Source organism: Marmota monax, unplaced genomic scaffold (assembly GCF_021218885.2).
Source record: "Marmota monax isolate L192 unplaced genomic scaffold, Marmota_monax_Labrador192_F-V1.1 WCK01_AAM20220418_F8-fsc00037, whole genome shotgun sequence".
NCBI lineage: Eukaryota > Metazoa > Chordata > Mammalia > Rodentia > Sciuridae > Marmota > Marmota monax.
The window spans coordinates 8636182-8659604 of NW_026693245.1; the positions used below are offsets into that span (position 1 = coordinate 8636182).

General features: G+C 46.0%; 2 protein-coding genes across 2 annotated transcripts; both read right to left on the minus strand.

Moving 5' to 3' along the window:
- Positions 1-652: 652 nt before the first annotated feature.
- Positions 653-6821, minus strand: Mcidas (multiciliate differentiation and DNA synthesis associated cell cycle protein). Its single transcript, XM_046456370.2, has 7 exons — positions 6705-6821; positions 6522-6618; positions 6282-6373; positions 3180-3252; positions 2427-2650; positions 1744-1854; positions 653-1537 (listed from the first exon to the last, which is right to left on the minus strand). Exons 1-7 carry the CDS (start codon positions 6819-6821, stop codon positions 1097-1099), a joined length of 1155 nt encoding a protein of 384 aa, XP_046312326.1. The 3' UTR covers positions 653-1096.
- Positions 6822-8952: 2131 nt separating this feature from the next.
- On the minus strand, positions 8953-13070 carry Ccno (cyclin O). The gene is made up of 3 exons (XM_046456350.2): positions 12621-13070; positions 11798-11983; positions 8953-11339 (listed from the first exon to the last, which is right to left on the minus strand). The coding sequence occupies exons 1-3, from the start codon at positions 12996-12998 to the stop codon at positions 10854-10856; spliced, it is 1050 nt and encodes a 349-aa protein (XP_046312306.1). The 5' UTR covers positions 12999-13070; the 3' UTR covers positions 8953-10853.
- Between the last annotated feature and the right edge of the window lie 10353 nt (positions 13071-23423).

A 23423-nucleotide genomic window follows, 5' to 3' on the forward strand; every position in this document is an offset into this window, starting at 1 on the left:
AAAACATGGTGTGCATTCCAGCTTTATCTCTGGGATTCTATAGGTAATTTATTTTTACCAAGATTTCCCCACTTGGTTTCCAGAAAAAAAAAAAAAACACTCTTTTTCATGTGGTATATGCCATTTTCTTAAAACACCTTTCTTATTAACAAAGTTTGCTTTGGCGGTGGTTATTCTGTTTGCACAAATAAAATTCTGTGTGTGTTTATCATAAATCTTACAAAATTATATGAATGATCATTACAAACAAATGTGCTTAGCACCTGTTTTATTGCTAACAATTGCCTCTGAGAATCTGTCTTTTCCTAAGGCATCTGGTTAGGCTACCTCTCCTGATTTTTTTTTTATTCTAGCAACTGAAATGAAAGTTTTCAATAGAAACAGAATTACATATTCTTCCAGGATATGTTGTGTGTATTGAAACTTTCACACAGAGACTAGGCTTCTGGGACTAGAATCCTTAAATATTAGTGACTGGAAGATTCCAGTAATGCTTCTTGTAGTTATTTAACTTACAGCCTCCTTTTCCTTCTTAGGAAACAGGGCATTATATAAGTTTAAAAATAGTGAATTGGTTTCTCTTTCTTCACCCCCACCCGCAATGATACTGGGGAATGAATCCAAGAATACTCTACCACCGAGCCTCCCCGCCGCCCAACTTAAGAAAGAATATTTCTTAATTAACTAATCGGCAATCCTCCTGCCTCAGCCTCCCAAATAACTGAGATCACAAGTATGTGCCACCGCACCCGGACAACCAATTGGTTTCTAAATCCCTTCTTGCTCTACGTAGTTCAAAGATGCTAGAAATAAATATTTTTAAAATAGACTGTGATGTGTGTGTACACACACATGCGTATATGTATAGATACACGCAGTGAAAAGGAGAAAGGCTATACAATGCTTCACAGCTGTGCATTAAAACTTCACAGTGCATTAAAATCAAGACATTTTTGTTAGAAGTTTCAGGGTGGAATTCGCCTGCAGAGTGAGTTTTGAAAAGCCAGATTTGGGAAATGGTTCCAGTTACTCCTACTCAACCTGCAGGCGCTTCACCTGTGTTCCAGGGCAGTGTTTGATGGGACCACATCCCAGCTCAACTAGGTACCCAGCGGAATTTGTAGCCCCCACTGGCTGTTCGGATGGTGAAGGCATTGCCCTGGGGGAAGGCGAGCGTGCGGATAGTGCTGTGGCTGCGGATGGGAGTGCTGAAAGAGCCGCCCTCCTCCAGCTCGCTGTGGTTCAGGTTCAATGCGCTGCGACAGCCGTCCGTGCGCAGTCCTCGGAAGGCTCCGTGCAGATTTCCCGGCCAGCAGTCAGTGTTCCTGGGCTCGGTTTGCAGGCGGGGCCTCTTGGCATCGCGACTCTGTAGGGCTTCATCGCAACGCTGAGAAATCTCTCTCAGTATGGCGTCTACTTCCGCGCAATCCTGACCCGCAGCGCTGAACATCTCCTCCAAGCTCCTTTTTGCAGTCGTTTTGAACAGGAAGGGCTCGGCGGTGGCCCCGCAATCTCGGGACTGCGTGATCATCAGCTTCTATGAAAGATGGGGAAGAGCGCCACCCTGGGGCCAGCGGGAATCGCCCCAAACTGGGCGCGCAAAAGGACACCCGGGTGTACTACGCGCTGCACTGTCCCTACTCTCCTGAACCCCGCTGGGTTCCCACACAGGGAGCAGAGTGGGTGTGCAATGAAACAGCTTCCAATGCCCCGCAATGTCCCACTCGCTTGCTCCCTACTTACATCCAGCACCGAAGCCAGGTGCCTGGTCCGGCTGGCGAGTTCTTTCAGCTGCACGTTCCGTTCCTTAAGCGAGGCGATCTCCTCCTGTTTCTGAGTTAGCGTCACGTGCAGCTACAGGAGGAGATCCAAACGTTCAGGGACTTGGCCACCGTGCTTGGTCTCATCTGCGTGAATTAAACCCAGATCCTGACGTCTCACCAGGAATTGAGCACCCAAGGGCATTTACACTTCTGAGAATCATCAATTTATTTGACTTTTTTCCCCCCACGGTACTTGGATTAAAATGTATCTTCAGTGTGGCCGTGGTAGTGACTAGTACCTGGTTGGGCAACAGGCAGACCTAGCTTCTGCCCCTAAACTTCAAACATCCTGTTTTAATTATTAGTAAAATTAGGTTGGTAAGTATGTTTTAGCTCAGTACTTAATAAATGAGAAGAATAATTTAATAAGCACGGTGCCGGGCACAAAAGAAAGCCTTCAATGAATAAAATATTTGGTAAAGTGGAATTAATCCCACTTAGTGAAGTTGGAAAGTGGGGTGGGACCACTGGAGCAATAGCAGCTATGTGAACCACTAGCCTGTCCAGACATGTACAGGGGAGCGTCCCAGTCCTTTCAACCCCACTTCTGCCTTACTCCAGTCCCGGCCCTAGGATTCCTGGTCACTAGTTCAGTGTCCCTACTTGGTTATTTTCAACAAGAGCATTCCCCAGTGCTCTCTGGTTCTGGTCGGCCACCTCCTTCCAGTACTGTTCTGGCGGCGGCACCTCTGGAGGGCGTAGTGGTGCTGACTGGAGGGCCCGGGGCTCCAACCGCTGGGAGAGGTAGGACCCGAGAGGCGATACATCGCAAGGAGAGAAGGGGAAGTCACTGACGGCCAGGGTAGGCGACATCAAAGTAGATGAGTCTGGGAAAAGGCGAAAGCTGGATATGTTGCTTCTGATTCATCCCCAGCTAGCTACAGGGTCAAAATGCCACTCCAGATGTATGCTTTATATGGAGATTTTTTTTATTATTATTAAGGAAAGCACCCCTCATTCCTGATATTTTGGACATATACAGCAGGCGCTCCATATAAACCTGTTGAGATAACCCGAGGGTAAGCAGGCAACCCCGTGAGGACTTGGAAGTTACACAAGGCCTTCCCTCCTCTGCACACTATTGTCACTCAAGCTCTCCCAGGCCACATCAGAGCGCAAGGACCCCTCTTCCAGAACCCACCCCGACAAACCAGCTATAAATTCAGCTATCCAATTTCTCCATTGGAGAGAGGGAATATCCTAAATATGGAAGTCCAAGACCCTTTTGTGAGGTGATGGCCAATCATTTACTGGCGGCTGAGTTCACCACCTTCAGGACCACAAAATCTTAACTAGTCTCATTTGGAGACAGGAGACATCCCGGCTGTTATTTAATGACTAAGAGACTGCACTTGCCTGCGATGAGATCATCCACTGTTTCTCTGAAATTCTGAAGACTGAAGTCCACTTCCGTTTCCAAGGAGTGGCTCTAAAATAAACCGGGGGTGTAAAACGATCATCGTTGAATCTGGAGAGTCCAGAACAATCCCCAGGTTGCGCCACGTGGGAGGTGGGGGACGATCTGCACGCACTCGCTTTCACAGCGGAGAGTCTCATACCTGTAAACCAAGCCCCACCCGAGACAAGGAACCCAGCAGCCTTGCACTGCGCTGGTGGAGAACCAGAGGCGTAGAGTGCCGGACCGGTCAGCTAGACTTGGAGCCACGAATCTTCACAAGGCGCCAAAACTATTCCCTGAAGTCTTTCTCCGCAGACTGTGCGGGATGTCTGCGGCGCCGGGCTTTGGACAGCTGGACCGTGCTGCAGGCAACCAGCTGCCTCTGTGCGCTGTTCTTTGTGCACTTGTCAACCCTAACTCCAACTTACCCCCAACCAACCAAGAGGCCACGGCTCTAAGAGTAGAGAGCATGGCATGAACCCAGGTCTTTCCTTGGAGACCCGACAGCTTGCAGAGTCCTTCAATGGGGTAACTGGAAACTGTGTTTCTCAGAAAGCTCAGTCACAGCTAACCAAAAAGGAGGGTGAAAGATGATCTATGATTGGAGGATCCAGGGATGCTATAAAAAATGCTTCTGTTCAGCAACATGTGTTGCCTCTATTGATCTTTTCAGTTTATTTCAGTTTATTACAAAGTTGGAGTTGACTCCCCACTCCCCGCTTGCAGGATGCACCTCCAACTTCCTGAACTGTATGAATGCTTTTCTGGCCTCCAGCGAGGTGTCTAGGTAAGTGAAGGGGAAGAAAACTTAAAGGCTGGATGCCCAGGAACCTTCTTATTCCCTTAACTTGTGGATAATTCAAGTTGACAAATATTTACTTTCTATACAGTCTTCCAGTTAATCCTCACACCAATGTGGGAGGCAGGTAGGGCTCAGGAAGTGCTTCCCCTTTCACTGAAGGAGAATATGAAGCTGGAGAAGTGGAGTTACCCAAAGTCCTCCCACTCTTGCAATGCTAGTGCCTATTTCAGTCATCTTTCCTATATAACTCATTACCTGTCTTTGGGGGGGGGGGGTTGAGGGAAGGCCCAGCTTACACTAAAGATAACAGTAGGAAGGGGAAGAGAGTCTCTAGAGCCATGATGGGAGGGGGACACATTCAGTACGCCCATCAGAAATATCTTCTCTGATTCGGCTACTGATTCATGTGTGTTAATCATACTGCTCTCCCCAAAGCACTTCTCTACTAGTCATATATTTGGGAGAAGAGGAATTTACTCTGACCCAAACTTCAAAGTATCAGTTTCTCTCAGAGAAGAAAAAGTCAAATCAAAGTCTGGAGGCCTCAGTACCAAGTTGAGCACTGAGGCCATAAGAGGAAAGGATCTGAGAAAGGAAGGACTGAGGGACCCAGACAAACCCTGATGCAGGAACTCTGCCTTGGTGGAAGTAATGAAATATGACAGTCTTCACGGACTGAAAGGTCTCTCTCTCTCTCTCTCTGCAGGTATTTGAGAAAAGCCCTTACAATGAATAGACTGGAGGCCAACTCAGGAAACGTGGCTCAGGAAGTGCTTTCTCCTACAATATCCCACGTTTTGGTCAATTCTAGACTAAAACAATTCTAAAGCACTCCCACTCTTTTTCTGCCTTCCCCTGTGGGACAGCAGCTAGCAAATGTAACCTAAGGGTGCACTGGTCAGGTGTTTGTTAGGGAGCTCTTTCCCTATACCAGCTCTTTCCCACAGAAATCCTGGACTTTCTAGTCCATGTGGTGTGATCCCTGGCCTTGAAGATTTGAATCCCACTTTCCCAATGAAATAACTCCGACATTTCTACAACTACAACAAGGGGAAAAAAAATGCTGACACACAACATATTGTCAAATTTAAATTCAGTAGACTTAAGTGAGAATTCATCAAGAGGCCACTTGATTTTGTTGCTTGCAAAATAAACATGTTGGAGTAAGGGAGTGACCTAGGCCTCTGGGCCAAATAAAAGATGTCTTTGCTTATTTGCACATCCAGATCTTTAAAAAAAAAAAAACAAAATTAAATGGCCTCTGCAGTTGCAGGGAACCACACACTCCCACCTCCTGTCTTAACAATCTCTGCTCTTAGGGCCACCTACCCTGAGTCCTCCTGAGCTCTTTCCCAAAGTTCTATAAAGCTCTTAGAGGAGGACTGAGAAACTTTATTTCACCACCACTCCCAGTTCTGAGAGGTGTGTTGTCTTCTGGAGAGTTCTATACTGAGACAACGACCTTGTGACCCCAACACCTGCTGACAGAAAGCAGGAGTTGTCACTCTTCTGTGGGTAGCATCTGGATAAAATCACCTGTCCATCTATGAGCCAATCTTCTGGCCTTCTAGACCAGTGCTGAAAGGCTCCAATGTCTGGGAGTGTCAGCCCCTGCCTCTTTGCCACATGGTGGCAAGTGATTAGAACTTTTTTGGGACGGGGCAGAGGATAAAAGGACTTTTTAAAAAGTGCCTAACTGCTGAAGGACCATCTCTACACACAGGAATCTGTTCTGTCAGATTTCTTCCGCAGTCCTTTGTCCTTCTTCTCGCTTCCCCTCAAATATAAACTCTTCCTCTTCTCCAGTGTTGATCGAGAAGTTATCCATCGATTTCCACTCTCCTTCAATACCCACAGAATGAAAATGGTTAGTGAATGGCTGGGAAGAGGGTGTTGGGAGAAAAACAGTACAAGTATCCTGTACGCAGGCGCCCAGATTCACCCATTTGGTCCCTCAGTGTTCCATCTCCTCCCTGCCTTGTCACAGCTCCAGGAAATAAATGGGGAGAGGAAGGGCAGGAGTGAATCCCACTGTAAAACTTGGCTAAAACAGCTCTGGAAACAGCAGCCTTCACAACATACTATGAGGGAAGAGGACACTCGGATCTGGGAGGCTCAGGTTTCCGCATGCCTCTTCCCTTCACCAGTTAAACGTGACTGTGGTGGGTGCCTGCGACAAACCTTTGCGGAAATAAACCCCCACTCAGGAATGAGGTTTGTATTTTCAGAGGCAGCAACGCTCCTCAAGGGGAGGTACCTGAGAGGCAGCCGGGTCACCACTAGGCGGCGCGTCGGACCCGAGTAGAGAGGAGCAGTCCGCGAGGTCTTGCAAGTCTATGGTGGTAAGGGCTGCGCAGGGAGACCGAGAGACACACACCAGACCGACGTTTAGCCTCTTGACCAGATTCGCCGCTGGGACCCCCACCAGGACGTCGGAGACACGGGGAAGTTTCCCCAAGGGGAAAATGCAGGGTCGCGCACGTGCTTCGGGGCTCACCTGGCAGTGCAGCGGGCTCCACGTCCGGGGGGTCCTCGTATACAGACACCGGGCTGCCGCCGCCGCATCCCGAAAAGAACTTCCGCGGAGGGGCGAACTAACCGAGCACAGAATAGTGAATACCGGTCAGCCCTCGGGACAGGGAGTTCGCAGACCCCTCCGGGCCCCCGCCAACAGCCCCACCTTCCTCTCCGGCTTCACGGGTTTGCGGAGAGGAGGGCCTGGCAGCTCCAGCATCCTGTTAGGGCAGATGCTATCGAAGACCCGGCGTCCCGCCGCGCTGCTCCCGCACACTTGCATCCTGTGTGTATCGCTGGAATGGCGACCCGCACCCCTACGGTCCCTGCGCTACCAGCGCCTGTTGGCTCAGAAGTTAGTCCGAGGTCGGGGAAGTCGCGTGGCCCGGGAGGAGAAGAGGGAGGGCGGAGAGGAAAGGGAGGATGGTTGCACGGGAGGGGTGGCTCGCGCCTGAGCGCCAGAGGTGGCGCCTTTAGTCTCTGGCAATCTGCGCGCGGGCGGAGGCGTTAACCCAACCTGGCAACCGGGCTTCCCCCGGGAGAAGCGAGCGCGGGGCCTAGGCCCACGAGCGCCCTTTCCGCCAGCGTTGGCGCCACCGCCTCCTGGCCGCGCCAGACGCAGAGAGCGAAAGAACTGAACTAGAAGCGACCGATCCCCAGCATTGGTTACTGCCTTCCAACCTACGGACAACGGGGATGGAAGAGTTAAAAGACTCATATTTCCTTTTCTTTGCACCCCAGTCACAAAGCACGAATAAACGTGAACTGACAATTGCCAAAGCCTGACTTCAGCATTTTGTTCAGTCTGACAGGATTTAGTGGGGATGTAGCATTCTGGAAGGGATTCCTTATAATAATCCCAGTTTACAGAAACCCCTTACCCCAAATCTAAGCAGCATTCAGGGTCTTGACTCAATTGACTTTTATGTAGACTCCTGAACTAATGCAAGAGCCCCCCGTAACCCTAGCCATGCACCTTCCTAGGTAGTGGCACCCGAGTACAATCTTTAAAATAAATAAAGGATCGATCAAGAAAAGTGACATCCATAAATCCTCCTCCAGCTTCTGAAAACTTACTAGTGGACAATCCCAAACTCCTGAAACCCATCCGGCCTCCCCTGATGGCTTCAGCTGCCCATCCCAGCGTTTAGCCTGCTGTCTCTACAACTAGGCTCTCCTGCTGTGCCACATTCTTAGCTCTACATCCCAAGCAGGAGTTTATCTCCCAGGAAAGGGGTATCTCTCAGACAGAAACATCCTTAGGTGAGGGGGTCCTCTCTCAGGGGCACTCAGAACCATCCAATTAAAACAATCATTTGAAATTGCACCTTATTTTCAAATTATATCTGGTAATGGAAGTGAAAGATCCTCCTTAAAAAATGTCATGATCCTCTTTTATTTGCACTCATTGTCTGGATTAAAAAATAAAATACCGTAGGAGTGGTGGAGGAAAACCAATGACAGACCTGGAGACCCTCTGACCACATTTATAGATTCAGGAACTGAGTAGAGGTGAAGCCAAATCAGCCAGCTAGAGCTGGTTTGGTATTGCAGGTAGGGAGGAGCTTGGACTTCAGGATCAAAGTGCATAAAGAACTGGACTAGAGTCCACCAGATCTGTGAGCCCAGATCTTTAGGAAAATAGGTAGCTCTGCCCTCAATAGAGCTGAAGTGAAGATGAATGGGATTATTTATGTAAAATGACTGGTGTTCCATGTGGATGAATTTCGTGCCTTTTCAGTCACACTTCCAGCTTCCTACATCTTGTTTCTGGCTCTCTATCCACTGAGTCCTCCCATTCCTGAGTCTATCTCCACCCCTTTCTTTACCCACCTTCTGGTCTGTAAAATGAGTAAGGGTGCTCTTGAGTTTTGGGGTGATCTTTACACATGGAGATGATTATAGATTTTCCAGGACAGGCCCACTTTTCAAATCTTCATCAATGAGTTCCAAGTTGGGATAGAAAATATAAACATTGTATCATAAGAGTATCTGTGGCAATGGGAACTGGAAATATAGGACTCCTAGTCTGGATGATTGTAGAACTAATCACCAAGTTCCTGGAGAACTTAGCACCAGGAGAGACATGGATGGAATTTTAGATGATATGGCTGAATGAGAGAGTCATTGCTGGTAAAGACAACTTCCAAAGTCACCTCCTTGCAGCCAGGCTGAAGGCTTCAGATACTTTAGACTTGGGCTAGGCATTTTGGTCTTTCTCCTCCTCTTTTTTCACCATCACAAAACAGCTTTTCCACAGATGGGGGAATCACCATTTCCTTCTCCTGATACCAAGGAGGAAATGTTCCTGGATACATGTCAACTTATCAGGACAACAGAGGTCTAAAGGACCCTAGGCTCTAGAGTACTCTCTATGTGGAGAGAAATACAAAGAAGCTTTAGTTTGCTTTGAGTTTGTTTGCTTTTTATTTGCCATACATTTTGTTTTATTTTAAATGCAGTATACATGACTGGGGATTCCCCTCCAAAACTTTTTATAATAAGTTTTTTCAACCATACAGAAATTTTTAAAAGGCAAAAACAACAATTCAATGAACCATATATTCACATCCCCCATTAACATTTCCCTCTATTTCTTTGTCCCAAGGTTGTTTTTTTTTGTTGTTGTTGTTTGTTTGTTTGTTTTTGTTTTTTTTGCCCCTGCAGGATCCTTCTCCTAATTGTCTAGGTTACTCTTTGCTTTTTGAAGACACTATTTGCCACCTGTGCTTATACAGAGCTTCTCATTACAGTCGTACTTCAACACTTTCAAACAGATGCTACTGTTATACCCATTTTTATAGATGGAATGTGGGCATATACCTGCATAAGGTCAACCATCAAATTGACTCCAGAGCCTTACTTGTTGACTCACTACTTGATACTGCCTCACATTTAAACTTAATCTCACTTAAACTCTACAACAACCCTGGTTTCAATTATAGAGTTCAAAGAGGTTAAGAAGCTGAGATTCAGGGCCTACAGGAGATTTTTGACAGGGAGAATGATGATGTGACAACTGTAGCACCACAGAAACCAAGCAAGCTTCTATCTCAATTCCCAGCCTAGTTTTCCTATCTATAACATGAATCCTTATGACTGGAAGTAAGGACCGTTCTGACTCCATAGTTTTGCTTTTGTGGCGCTGGGGATTGAATCCAAGGCCTTGTGCATGTGAGGCAAGCACTTTACCAACTGAGCTATACCCCCCAGCCCTGTGCTGACTCTATAGATAGATTCTTTATAGTCCCTAATGAATGGTGAACACTGAGTAAATAACTGTGTGGCACCTATTTTGGGAACAGATTTTGTTGAGAATGGTTAGAAACCTATAAACTGGAGAAGCTTAGCAGTGTGGCTAAGGGTAGTACTCTGGACTCAGATCACCAGCCTTCAAGTCCTTTCTGTGTGCCAGTGTAATCCTCTGAAAACTGGGATAGTAAACTGCTTGAAACAACCATTAGATGATCAAAATAACTAATGATAAACAGTGCCTGGTAAATCACAAGCACTCGATATAGCCTTCACTACTATAATCCAATCATTACCTTGAGCTCACATGTAGCAGCATTAATGAGGTGGCTACAAGGAAATGGGCTCAATAGCCCCAACAGCCTGCAAAGCCTTCCTTTTCAACATCTGTTGGTAGATGTAGGATTCTATACTGAAATATTTCTTGCTTTTTGCCCTCTGCTAGTGTGCCTACATGGTTTCCCACCTCTGCCATCACATTCACTAGCAAGAGCAGCCTATGGCCCCTCTGCACATCATAGACTTTTGTGGGTTCTACTCTGTCTCACACCCCAGCACACCCTTTGTAACCCTGGGGTTGCACAGTCCTCATGCTCCTAACAGAAGAGTCACAGAATTCAAGCAGACAAGTGACCCTGATTGGTCTTATCATTGGAACAGTGGCATCCCAAACCTTGCCAGATGGGTTTCACAGAGATGCTAACTACAAAGTGAATCAGTGGGAGGAGAGCATCCCTGGAACAGTTTCAGCTGCCCCATTCTGGGGCTGACTTCACCTTCCTTCCCCAGGACAGACAGGGCAATTGCAGCATTCAGATTAAAAAAAAAAAAAAAAAAAAAGCCTCTTTACTGGGGAAAGGGGGAAAGACAGCTCCCTCATTTGTTTAGTGCACAATAAATTACTAGATTCTGCTATGCTGAGGTGCAAGATGTACAACCCACAGGATGGCAAGCAGGAGTCCTGAATATTCATTCTCCCGCCCCCAATACTGCACTCTTCAGAAGCAATGCAAGACATTGGCCCAACCTCCGGGGCCAGGGAATAGAAGCCCAAGGGTCTGCTTTATTTCAAGCTTGGGAACAGGTTGCACTTCTTGCAAATCTGGAGGGGCAGCATGTGAGTCAGAGAGGTACTGTTTATGGCCACCAGCAGCTGCAGCTTTCCCAGACAGTCCTGCAGCGCCGCCTCTGAGTGTTCGCCCAGGCGCAAGTCCACCGGGTGTGGCAGCCGCAGCATGCGATCTGCCAGCGCCAGGCAGCAGATGGCCAGCAGGGAGGGAGCATAGCCAGTGAAGGCATAATCAGCCAGGCTTAGCTCAGCCACCCCCCGCGCCAGGGCTTGTGCTTCCAGGGCTTCCGAGACTTCAGCCTGTCCGGCCTCCACGCGGGTGTGAGTGAAATGCTCCAGAAAGAAGCTGATGGTGGGGGCACCCAGGCTGAAGTGCAGCTTGTGCAGCACGATGCATTCGAGATTGCAGAGTTGCTGCCGGGAGAAGGCTCCGCAGCACAGGGCCAGAAGCTGTTTCACGCGCGGTGGGTGCACCTCCACCTGCAACACAGTGTGCATTCATCCCCTGCCTCTCTGCTTCCAGGGCTGAGGCTTTACCAGTCTGAAACCCAGGAGAAAATTGTGTCTCCCCATCAACCCTTCCAGAGAGATAGCCTGGCTTAACCTTTCCACCACTACACCTAGTATGTACTTCCAAAATAGCTTCTCTACTGTTTGACTAAAAACCAGGTTTGGGAATTTTTCAGCCTGCTCCCCGACCCGACTAGAACAGAGGTGCCACAAAACTTTTGGAGATTAACTACGACTTACTTCTTGGGGAGATGAGTAAAAGGATTCTTGGTTTGCAGGAGGATTATGAAGTTAAGGCTTGGAATCTATAGATTCGCAAGCCTCTGGTAGAAGAAATCAACACACTGAACCTTGCGCTGGAGAATCGGGTGGCCAGAGAATGGAAGGGAGTTTGGCTGCACCCGAAGCCCCATGCCTCGTCAAGATACCTGTTTGCAAGCGATAAGCAGAGAGGTGACCCCGAGCAGCTGGAAGCAGTCTGCAGCCACTGGTGTGGTGGTGAGGAAGCGGTCCAGAGTGTTCACTGTCAGGCACAGTGACTCGAAGGAGAGGCCGAATTGGCGGTGCACTGGGATCAGCCAGCTGAGCAGTTTACAACGGGATTCCGCAGTCACCTGCCGAGAGGGAGGAGGAAGGCGAGGAGGCTGAGCCTAGAGCTAAACTGGGGGGAAGTGGGGGCGGGGAACTCCAGAAAGGAAGGGTCAGGTCGGCCCAGGGAGCTTTCCCCAAAGAAAGCGAGAAGAGGAAAAAGCTAAGTGCCCTAGAAACTGAGAAACGGGAGGGCAGTGCCGCTGCGGAAAGAGGGCTGGCCTGCTGAAAACCGAAAAGTTTGGATTCGTGCCCAGCGCTGTACCAGCTCGGCATACTCATTGCCTCGAGTAATCCTCTCAGCAATTCGATGGAAGGTAGGGGTGGATGAGTAGTCCATTTTGCAGACGAAGAAACGAATTTAGGATTGTTAAGTAAATTGCCCGAGGTCTGTAGGAGTTCGGGCTCAACCCAGAAACTAACTCCTTTGCACTCTTCACTGCCCCACTAGGTTGAAGACTTGCGGCAGGTCACTTAAGCCATCTACTTTTCTCCCACTGTAAATTGATGACCGTGACCTGGCCCTGGAAGGCCTCTCTTGCTCTGCCTGGGGGCAGGGACTGAGACGCGCTGCTCACCGCGCCGCGAAAGGTAGAAGCAGAAAAGGAGAGAGCCTGGGAGAGCAAGAGCAGCGGCGGGGGACTGGCTCTGCCAGCGCCTCACTTGTGGCTGCATCGCCAGAGACTCCCGCGGATGGAAGCGGCTCTCCTGAGCCTTACGGAAAGCGTAGCAGCTCTGGCCGTAGTCCCGGAAGGTTTGTAGATCTAGCGGCTCCAGCGGCCGGGCAGGACCCTGCAGGGGGCTACAGTCTCGCGCCACCGACTCGGCGGGGCTGTCTGCAAAGTCCGAACCGGAGCTGGGAGACTCGAAAAGGTCGCAAACTCCGGAGTCTCCTCGGGGCGTGCAGGGGTTCCGGGGTTGAAGCGGCTCTTTCCTCCGGAGGCGCGGGCGCCTGCTCTTCTTCACGGGGGCTCGAAAATTCTGGTTGTTGTCTAGCCTCCCTGCTCCGGCAGAGGGGCTGGTGGGGCAGGGGGTCACCATGACGTAGCCAGGTGGCCGCTCTACTACCCCAACGCCCGGGCTGCGGCGGGCTGCAAACGTACGCAGGACAGATACGCGTGGGGAGGCGGAGTCCCGTGGCTGCTGCGGTCCTAAGTAGTCCACCTGCCCCTTCCCTGGACCACACCCCCTGGCTCCTCACTGGCTAAGCCCAGAGCGGCACAGGAGCCGCGGCTGAAGAGCCACTCCCCTCGGAGTTCTAGCTGCGCGTCGCCTCCGCGTTCAACTGAGCTGAGCAGGTGCTACCCACGCCGCGCACCCGCCTTCCGCCGCCCGCTCGCGCGCGTCCCGAGTTACCTGGGCAACCGGAGCTCGGGTAGTGGCGGTAGCTGGGCGCGCGGAGCCGATCGGAGTAGGAGAGGCTGCCCAGCCAGGTGAGCCACGGGCCCAGCTGAGGAGTTCCGGCTGCACGGAGAGAAAAAAAGATTCTCCAGGGATTATCTGCCTGTCCAAAGCAGACGGTCTAGATACTTGCCAGCCCCTTCACGCTGGCTTAAACTCTGGTCGGTGATTTTGTAAATCAAGGTCTGTTTCTGAGCTCCAAATGAAGGTGGGGCTAGAATTTTGTCAGCAGCTTTTTGTTTGTTTGTTTGTTTTTTTCCAGAGACCCATAACAGTAATGTGAATTCATATGCATATGTGTTTTGTTTCAGTCACTGCCCTTCCTTCTGCGGGTCTGGGGAGCGAAGCCTTGGCAGTGCTGCTCTGTGATGCTGTGTATGTAGAAGCTAGCCCCACAGACAGTCATTCATGATCCAACAAAACATAAAACTGTCCAAAGATACATCAAAAAGCATGGCTGCAGCCGGGCGTGGTGGTTCACACCTGTAATCCCAGCAGTTTGGCGGGGCTGAGACAGGAGGATCGCAGGTGCGAAGCCATTTAGCAAGGCTCTGAGCAATTTAATAAGACCCTGTCTCAAAATAAAGAATAAAAAGGTCTGGGAGCCAGGTGTGGCACAAGCCTGTAATCCCAGCGGCTGGGGAGGCTAGGGCTGGAGGATCATGAGTTCAAAGCCAGCCTCAGCAAAAGCGAGGCGCTAAGCAACTCAGTAGACCCTGTTTCTAAATGAAATACAAAATAGGGCTGGGGACGTGGCTCAGTGATCTAGTGCTTGTGAATTCAATCCCCAGTACCAAAAAAAGGGGAGGGGGGCTGGGGGTGTGGTTGGGGGGTAAGCGCCCTTGGGTTTATTCCCTGGTTTTAAAGAAGAAGAAAAAAGTCTGCAGCTTTCTAAATAGTACTTTCTCCCGCACTTTTCGCCCCAAGCCAAATAAGTCTAGAAGCTGCAGCTATTGAAGAACATAACGTTGTAGGGGGGTGGCAGTTCTAGTTTTATCAAAGCGCTCACAACGGGCTGTTCTGTTTTAGGTCATTAGCTTCTAACTTTCTGCCTTGAGAAGCCCAGTCCTTCCTTGGTTATTCCCTGCTCCTTCGTGAAGAGAGCTCAGGGAAATACAGATGGAATGTTGGGGAGGCGCCCAAACAGAAGGGAAGGGGCTGAACTGGACGAAGCACTGAAGGGCGCTTCACAGGTTTAGTCCACAGACTCCAGTCCTGGTAGAAGCTGGAGTCCTTCTTTGGCCTGAGTGAATCTTCCTGAGGGTCTAATCCTTTAGGAGAATGGGCCCTTAGGTAACATCTAACCCATCTTATGAGCATCCTAGAGCATAAAGTCCAGATACACTAAGCCTGGACTTTCCAGAAGTGCTCCAGGAAGCATAGTTACTAGATGCCACACTACCAGCAGGTTCAGCCATCCCAACCTCGTTCCAGAAGAAAACTGATACATGTGTGTAATAAAATGCAAATTTCTGTCACTAGAAATTTTAGTGAGAGGGTGGGTGGAGTCTCCTAGAGATGCAAGTGAAAGAAAATGAAGAAATTTCAAGTTCTGGCCTCTGTTAATCCTATTTCCCTGTAACTCTAAGACAGCTCTTTATTCTCCCAATTCAAATAAATAGTGTCATCTGTACCTTGGGAAATTAGCTAAGACTCATCTAGGAGAAGTTTTCAAAATGCAAGGTGCCTGGCCTGTCTCCTCTCTATTGTTGGGGAACATTATGAGAGGGGCTAGTGAATTTGTAGAGAGGAGTCAGATATCAGAGTTCTTCTTGGAAAAGCTTTCTGGGTTAAGAGAACAAATTCAGGAGTTCTGATTTTTCCTTTCAGCCCAGACTATCAATGTGGTACAGTGAAAAGAGCATGGGTCAACTCCCAGGTTCGAAACTATTGCTCCATATATTGGCCATATTGGACAAGACATTACTGCGGCAGTCCGGCTGCAGCAAAATAACCGGGGGTGACGAGGAACTTGTGTAGATTGATACAGCAGGAGTGGGAGCCATTTATTGTAGGACAGGAGGGGTATATATACATTCCACACAGCTTATCTTAATTAACATAAACTAGATACAGCAGTCAACCAATAAGGAATCTCCACACTTAATGGCTTGCTGGCATTAGTTCACAAACCACTCCCTCTGCAAAATGCCAGGCGCCAGCTTGACTTGTTTACAGACTCTTAACACATTACCAAGTCTCCACATCCTCCTCTGTTATATGTAGATATTATTAATTTCCTTAAGGGTTGGGTGAAATAGGTGTAAAAACTCAAAGTCCTTTTGAAATGTAAAATAATGGGGTCACCTTAAAACTGTTCTTGTGGAGACAACAATGTTACCACATTGAGACATTTTGAAAAGTAGTACTATCATTTGATCACTTATGGATGTGAGGCTCTTATTACCTTGCTAAAAATGCTTTGTACTCTGAGGGTATTGCCTGAGTTTTAGCTCAGAATTTGTGGAATGCCCACTATGCCAGATGCTGTTCCTAAAGCCGTGAGCAATATTGTGTAGGCCCTGCCCTTGCAGAGATGACAGTCTGTGGGTAAAACAACAAGACACTGATTTAAATTATTGAAGGGAGATAATAGTGATAACATAGGATCTCCTGGGTTTAGGGTTGATTGAGAAAACAACATATGTGCTTATTTGAAAGCCAGATAAATAAGAAATAATTTTTTAGCATAAGTATGCCCTAAATATTGCATGCTACGTATTTATAGGAAAAAAAACTATTCATTGTTTATCTGAAATCCAGAAATTGCATGAGACATGCTTTTACTGAGAGATTATTTTTTCATTTTCTGACATTCAAGTTTAATTGACATATAGCAGCCCTTCCTGAGTGCCAAAGAAACCTGTAGTAGGAGCAACTTGCTTGGCCTGGAAAAGCTTCCCAAAGCGAGTGGTGGTGGAAGAAGGAAGATGGGAAGAAGAGAGCAGTATTTGGGCCAGAGTATTCCAGGTACAGGAGCAGGGTATGGGAGGTCCTGGGAGCAGATTCCTGGGAAATTCTATATAGGGCCTATCTGATACAGAATACAGAGTCAAGGAGAAGCAAAGAATTAGGGAGATAATAGCTAATACTATATAATAATATAATAATTATTATATAAAATTTATGTGCCAGGTTCTGTGTTATGCTATTTGTGTAATTGATTCAGTCTTCACAACAGCTCCAGGAGATAGCATCTACTATTATCCCCTTTTATAGATGAGAAAACTGAGGCATAGAGAGATAATTTGCTCAAGGTCACACAGCTAGAAAATAGAACTGGGATTCAAAGTTAGCCTCGCTCATGATGCTATACTGATTCAGCAGCAAAGTCAGGCAGTGCCCTTATAGGCCATGTTAAATATTTTGACTTTATTTGAATCTATTCAAGAAGCCTGACAAAAGGAGAGAGATGATAAGTCTTTTGTTTAAAAGATTACTCTGTCTTGAGGAAAACTGATTTGGAGGGCAAGGTGGAAGCCCAGTTAGATACAGCAATTCAGGCAAGAGATGATGATGGGTAAGGAGGATGGAGAAAAGGGATTAGATTCTAAGGATAGTTAGGAAACAGACAAAAAGGAAGGCTCAGTGTTAATGTTAGGAGAAACCAGGGAGGACTGTGAGTCTGACTTATGCACCTGGGCAAGTGAGTGAATGGTGATTAAAATAGTGAAGCCTCTATAGTTCTGGTTAAAGTCAAAGAGAAAATTGAGTGTTCCATTAGGTACCTTTTTAAAACAAAAACTCAACCAGGATTCAAGAATTAAAGGACACCTATTTAAATAATGAATATGCATGTATAAGTGGTTACCTTTTATTCACAGTTGTTACTTATTTAAAATAATATCTCTAAGATTTTTATTGAATTGGTTCACTAAAATATTTGTACATTCAATATACATTTATAGAGAGAGCTCAACTGTAATTTATAGAATCACCAAAAAAAAAAAAAAATAGTCGAGCACTGTGGCACATGTTTAGAATCCCAGCAACTCTCTGGGCTGAGGCAGGAAGACCACAAGTTCAAGGCCCACCTTTGCAACTTAGTGAGGCCCTGTCTCAAAATAAAAAATGAAAAGAACTGGGGATGTAACTCAGTGGTAAAGTGCTCCTGGCTTCAATTTGCAGACCAACAACAACAATAACAACAAAACAGAATTCGGCAAAAGTAAACCTTGAAAGGAGTTTTTCTGACTTAGCATCCCAGTGATAAAGAATCTGTAATTTTATTTCAGGGAATGGTTTTTATGTCTTTTTTTAAACTCTGAGTGTTGAATAAAACTTTATTTCCAGCTGACTTAACTTGGATATAAGTCCCCTCTTACAGTTAGTTGCCTTTAAAGCTGAGTGCTAGATTTTATATCTAGAACTCCAATCCACTGCTTCCAAAAAGAGCTCCCCTGGGTCATTTGTCTAAACCCCTGGGGGTTTTTGTAGCTTTCTTCTACAAACAGAATAGAAAAGCAAAGACTGTCAGCCATCTCCCTATTTCAGGGCTAGCATGACATCTGTACCTCTTTCCCTCTATTCTCTGTTTTATAGCTTTTGCTCATTGCTAAAAGCATTGTTTACTTTTACTCATTCATTCACTTATTCTATTTTATTTTATTATTTTATTCTATTTTATTTTATTATTATAAAAACTTATATTTGAGTGAGAGAAGATATAATAATAAAAAAATTTTAAATTAATTATTAAATAAATAACATATTTAGTATGTTAACTGATGAAAAGAACTAAAGAAAATAAAGCCATAAAGCATGAGTATTGTAGGAATTTTATTTATTTTATTTAGTGTTGGGGATGGAACTCAGGGGTGCTTTGCCACAGAGCTATATTCCTAGTCCTTTTTTTTTTTTAAGACAGAGTTTCAATCAGTTGCCAAGAATGGCCTTGAAATTGTGATCCTCCTGCTTTAGCTTTCTGATTAGTTGGGATTACAGGCCTGCACCACTGCACCCAGCTGGGATTCTAGAAATTTTAAGTAGGGAGGTGATAAAGGAAAAGCCTCACTGAGTAGTTGACATTTGAACAAAGGCCTGAAGGAGCTGAAGGAGTGAGTCATGCATTAATCTGGGGAGAGGATTCCAGGCATGTGCAAAGCCCCTGAGGCAGAAGTGCATATGGAACAGAATAAAAGCTGAAAGTAACAAGAGATAAAAACAGAATTTCTGAAGAGATGCCCAGATTCTATAAGTAAAGTATTATTATTAAAATTCATTTCATCTGACCTTTTCCCTTTTTTTAAATATGTATTTTGTAGTTGTTGATGGGCCTTTATTTTATTCATTTATTTATATGTGGTGCTAAGAATTGAACCCAGTGCTTCACACATGCCAGGCAAGTGCTCTACCACTGAGCTATAACCCTAGCTCCTGACTTTTTTACTTTTTAAAAAGTGATTTCTGGAGACTTTAAAATTACATATGTGACATCTTATTACTATAGCACAGCACTGATTAGAGGGATCAACCAGGCTGAGGACTCATATGGATGGTGAAAGGGAGACTCAGAGAAAAGGACACCATTGAAGAGGCTCTTAAAACAATCCAACTGGGAGATGGTGATGCCTTGAACAAGGATGGTGGTAGAGGTGCTGAGAAGTGGCTGGCACCTAGATGTATTTTGAGCACATGCCGAAATGAAGATGTAAGATACGACAGAGTCACGGATAGCCAGGAGTGATGGCATAAACTTGTGACCCCAGGGATTCAGGAGGTGGAGGCAGGAGGATTGCAAGTTTAAGGCCAGCCTCAGCAATTTAGTAAGGCCCTGAGCAATTTAGAGAGACCCTGTCTCAAAATAAAAAATGGGTTGAGGATGTGGCTCAGTGGTTAAGTGCCCCTAGGTTCAATCCCTGGTAGGGAAGAGGAGGGGAGGTAAGGAGAGAGGAGGGATAAAGAGAGGGAAGAGAAGGAAGAAAGGGAAGGGAGAAAGAAAGAAAGAAAGAGAGAAAGAGAGAGAGAGAGAAAGAAAGAAGAGTCAACAATGACCCCAAATATTCTGGCCTGAGTAATTGAAAAGATGAACTTTGTCTGTAACTAAGATGGGAAAGACCAAGGGAAGGAAAAGGTTTTATGGAGAAGATCAGGAGTTTTTGATTTGAGCTTGTCAGGCCTGGGCCATCTGTTAGGCATCACACGGGGATGTTGAGTAGGTATTTGAATATACAAGTTGAGAGTTCAGGAGAGAGGGCTTAGCTGGAGGTGAGACTTTGAGTGCCATCAATATATAAGGGTAAAAACACAATTGACCTTAAACAACCAGTTCTGTGTCTTCTTCCATTATACCATCATGTTTTCCTGACATGCCACTCCCTTATCATAGAACACAAAGGTTAAATCCAGTTCAATGTGGTTGTAGATGGGACGTGTAAAGTGACATCCCTGTTTCACTGCTCTACCCTCTAAACGTTTCTAAGACAGTCAGAGACAGTAGTGTCACATTCTCCTTTCCTCAGCACTGTGGTATAGACAATCTGGTGCAAGTCCGGGGCTTTTTATTTTCCCTGTTAAATGTCTATAAAATTAATTTCTGTTTATTAATCTCTCTGATTCCTGGGCCCAATGTGTCTTAAAGGTGCTAGGTAAACCTGAAATACCTTAAAAATACTTTTAAAACCTAATTAAACATAAGCCTCTATCATGAAAGTTGCTTAACCATGGTTTGACCTGTTTGTTTTCAGGTGTGGCTTTTGAAATGTGCAAGGGAGTATTAATATAATGGAACCAAAGCTTTTTTTTTTTTTTTCCTCCCAGGTTGATATTTTAGCTTAAAGCAAACGCCCCCAACTTCACTCTGCCCCAGCTTTAGGATTGTTGAGTTGAAGTAGGAACAACATATTTACTGTCAGTGCCTAGTTGCCACCTAAATGCCGACAACTTTGATAGTGTTTTAAATAATCTTTAAACTCAGTTTGATTTCACTGAAAATTATAAAGCTCTCTCTCTCTTTTTTTTTTTAATTACTGTAGTTAAGCACCAAAATTGAGAGGCAGTTAAGGTACTTGAAGTCAGACAAGTTTTGCTGGTATTTAGTAAACAAAGGGCAGGAATTTTCATTTTTTAAACCCAGATGTTTGACTTGTATGTCTAAATGACCACCTGGGGAGAAGGCTGTCTCTTTGTTTCCACCTTCCTGGTATTTTGCCAATTCTCAGTTCATCAAGGGTTCAGCACACATGCTCAAGGGCAACCCCCTCCCGTCATGTATAGATGTGCTTTTCCCCCCACCCTCCAGTGGCAGTCTGCCCAGTACCACACATTGGATAAGACCCTTGGCTTTAGAGTCAAAGTCCTTGAGTTCAAAGCCCAGCTGCAGCACACCAGCTCTGTAGAATCAGGCAAGTTACTCAACCTCTTTATTCTTCAGTTTCCTTAGCCATTAAAAAAAAGAAAGAAAGAAAGGAGGGGTTAGGGGATAGGGGTTAGGGTGGTCAAACATGTGGTGCATGCTTTCTACAGTACAGAAGACAAAGTGACTTGTTTCTGTGAACCTGGGAAGCTTTTCCTTGGACTGTGATCCTAGCCTATGTGATCCTAGACTGTGAATCTCTCTGCTGGGTTCCTTCTGGATGGGGGTAGTGGGTGCTGCCATGTAGACTCAGGGGTATCGGGAGGAGGCCTCCCAGCACTGTACATTCCCATTCCTTATGATATGATCAAGATGTTGTTATGTTGTTAGACTTTATGGATATTTATTATGTAGTTTTATTATTAAGTCATTGCCCGTGTAAAGAGAGCAGTGTTTTAGCTGAACAATTAGGCCATTTATAATGGCATTTGCTTGGAGAAAAGGTATGATTTTCAGAAAATAAACCAGAATAAGTTAGAAATATTGATAATTTGCAAGAAGGAAATGTCTCTTTTTAATATTTGCCCCTCTCCAGGTATTTGGGTATCTAGGAGATTTGCTCATTGATCGTGTGTGTTAAAGTGATATGTGTCAGAGTTTATAATACTTTTAGGATAGTGACATATGCCATAAAATCAAAAGGCTGTAAATGCAAAGACTGATAGGGACTAAGGCAGAGGCTCTTGTGGGCGGCCTAATCACTCTTGAAGACCTGACCACCTAAAACTATCACATTGTCAACACCTAAATTTCTAAGAAGTAGAAAGACTCAAACAGGACGTGAGTACCCTGGGAGCAAAGTTATATAACTTTGTGACACTGGTTTTGCTTTTGTTTTAATACTTGGATTATATTAGTGAACCTGACAGAACATTTGTGCAGCTTATGTGGGGTGGCCATACAGAGAGAGACAAGCAGTATAGGAACTGGGGCATTGGGAGTGCCAGTGGGTAGTTCACAGTATTTTAAAAATATTTTTAAAAATATTTTTCAGAATTTTTGACCAGAAAAAGCTTAGTGGAAAGGTAGCATTTGTGGGGGGAGGGTATTACCAGGAATTAAAAGGGGCACTTAACCTCTGAACCACATTCCCAGCCCTATTTTGGATTTTATTTAGAGAAAGGGTCTCACTGAGTTGCTTAGTGCGTCGCCATTGCGGAGTCTGGCTTTGAACACACCAACCTCCTGCCTCAGCCTCCTAAGTTGCTGTGCCCAGTGAAAGGTAACATTTGAGCAGAGACCCCAGGAAGTGGAGTAATGGCCATATGTGTAGGAACAGTATCCAGGTCAGCCCAGTGCAAAGGTCCTGAGGCATGAGTAGGCCTGGTGTGTGGAGGAACACCAAGGAGATCACTATGGAGTAAGACTGAGGAGGAGAGTAGCAGATGACATCAGGGAGGTATTGGAGTCAGATCATATAGGACATTATCATTAAGATTTGCTGAGTTCTTAGGCTTTTAAGTTTATTTTATACCACTATAGCATTTAGTCACCACCTCAACCATATATGATAGGTATAATTATTGTCCCTATTTTTCAGATGAGAAAACAAGTTCAGACAAATTAAAAAGCTTTCTTAAAGATATACTGATATGAAGTATAATGTTCAGGACTTAAATCCAGCATAAAATTCACCCCTATACTGTTCTATATTTATTTAATGCTAAAAGAGAACCCCAAGAGAAGGCTTTGGACCCTCCCTTGGGCCACTGCTTTGAAAGGAGAGCAAAAACAAGGGGGCAGAACCCCACCAAGGAAAGGGGAGCCCCCAGGGTGGGAGCTTATTGCCCTTCCTGTGGTTAGTCTTGGGGATTCTGTGGTGTGTTTCAACAAGACAGGTATATTCCCAAGTATGTGCCAGGAGGTAAAAACTGAGCTGAAATCAGAAGGGAGGTAAAAGGAAGCAAGGCTTAGAGGCCAAAGAAGTGTGAAGCTATGTGGAGTGTGATAACCATAGACTGCCCTGTGAACCAGCCACCTCTCAGCAGGTGATCACCTAAGGAGTGAGTTTCCTTAATCTCTCAGAAATTGCAATTTCCTCTGTTTAGTGGCCTGGCTGGGAGTGAGAGAAAGTCTCAGAAAGCAGTTGGAGGGAGGGAAGCTGGTGCCTTTGTTTGAGCCAAGCTGTGACTAACAGCCTGTTGGAAAGTACATACAGCTTATCTTTCCACCTTCCATCCTGGTGCAAACCTGTATTTCACATGAAGGAGCAGATCTAAAACAAACCACTCAAGGAAGCGCTTAAAGAGTTCACCTTGTACTAGGATGTAACTGGACATGAGTACTCTAGTTGTCTCTCTCTCTTCCACAACCAATGTTTAATGCACAAAATCCCTGCTCATATAGAGCAAGAAGTGGGGACACTGAAGGTAAAACAAAACAAAATACCCAATATCAAACAGTAGTAAGTCTGTGCATCGATGTAAAAGTGTGATGGCCTGAATGTTCTCTCTGATATACAGATGCTGACTCACAATGGACAGCAGGGTATAGGGGGAAGTGGAGATTCACAGGATTGGACAGGGAGGAATGAAGGGAAGGGAGGGGGGAATAGGAATGGGAAAGACAGTAGAAGGAATTGGACATAACTTATGTTCACATATAAGTACACAATCAATGTAACTCCACATCATGTACAACCACAAGAATGGGAAGCTAGGGGCTGGGGTTGTGGCTCAGTGATAGAGTGCTCGCCTGGCATGCATGAGGCA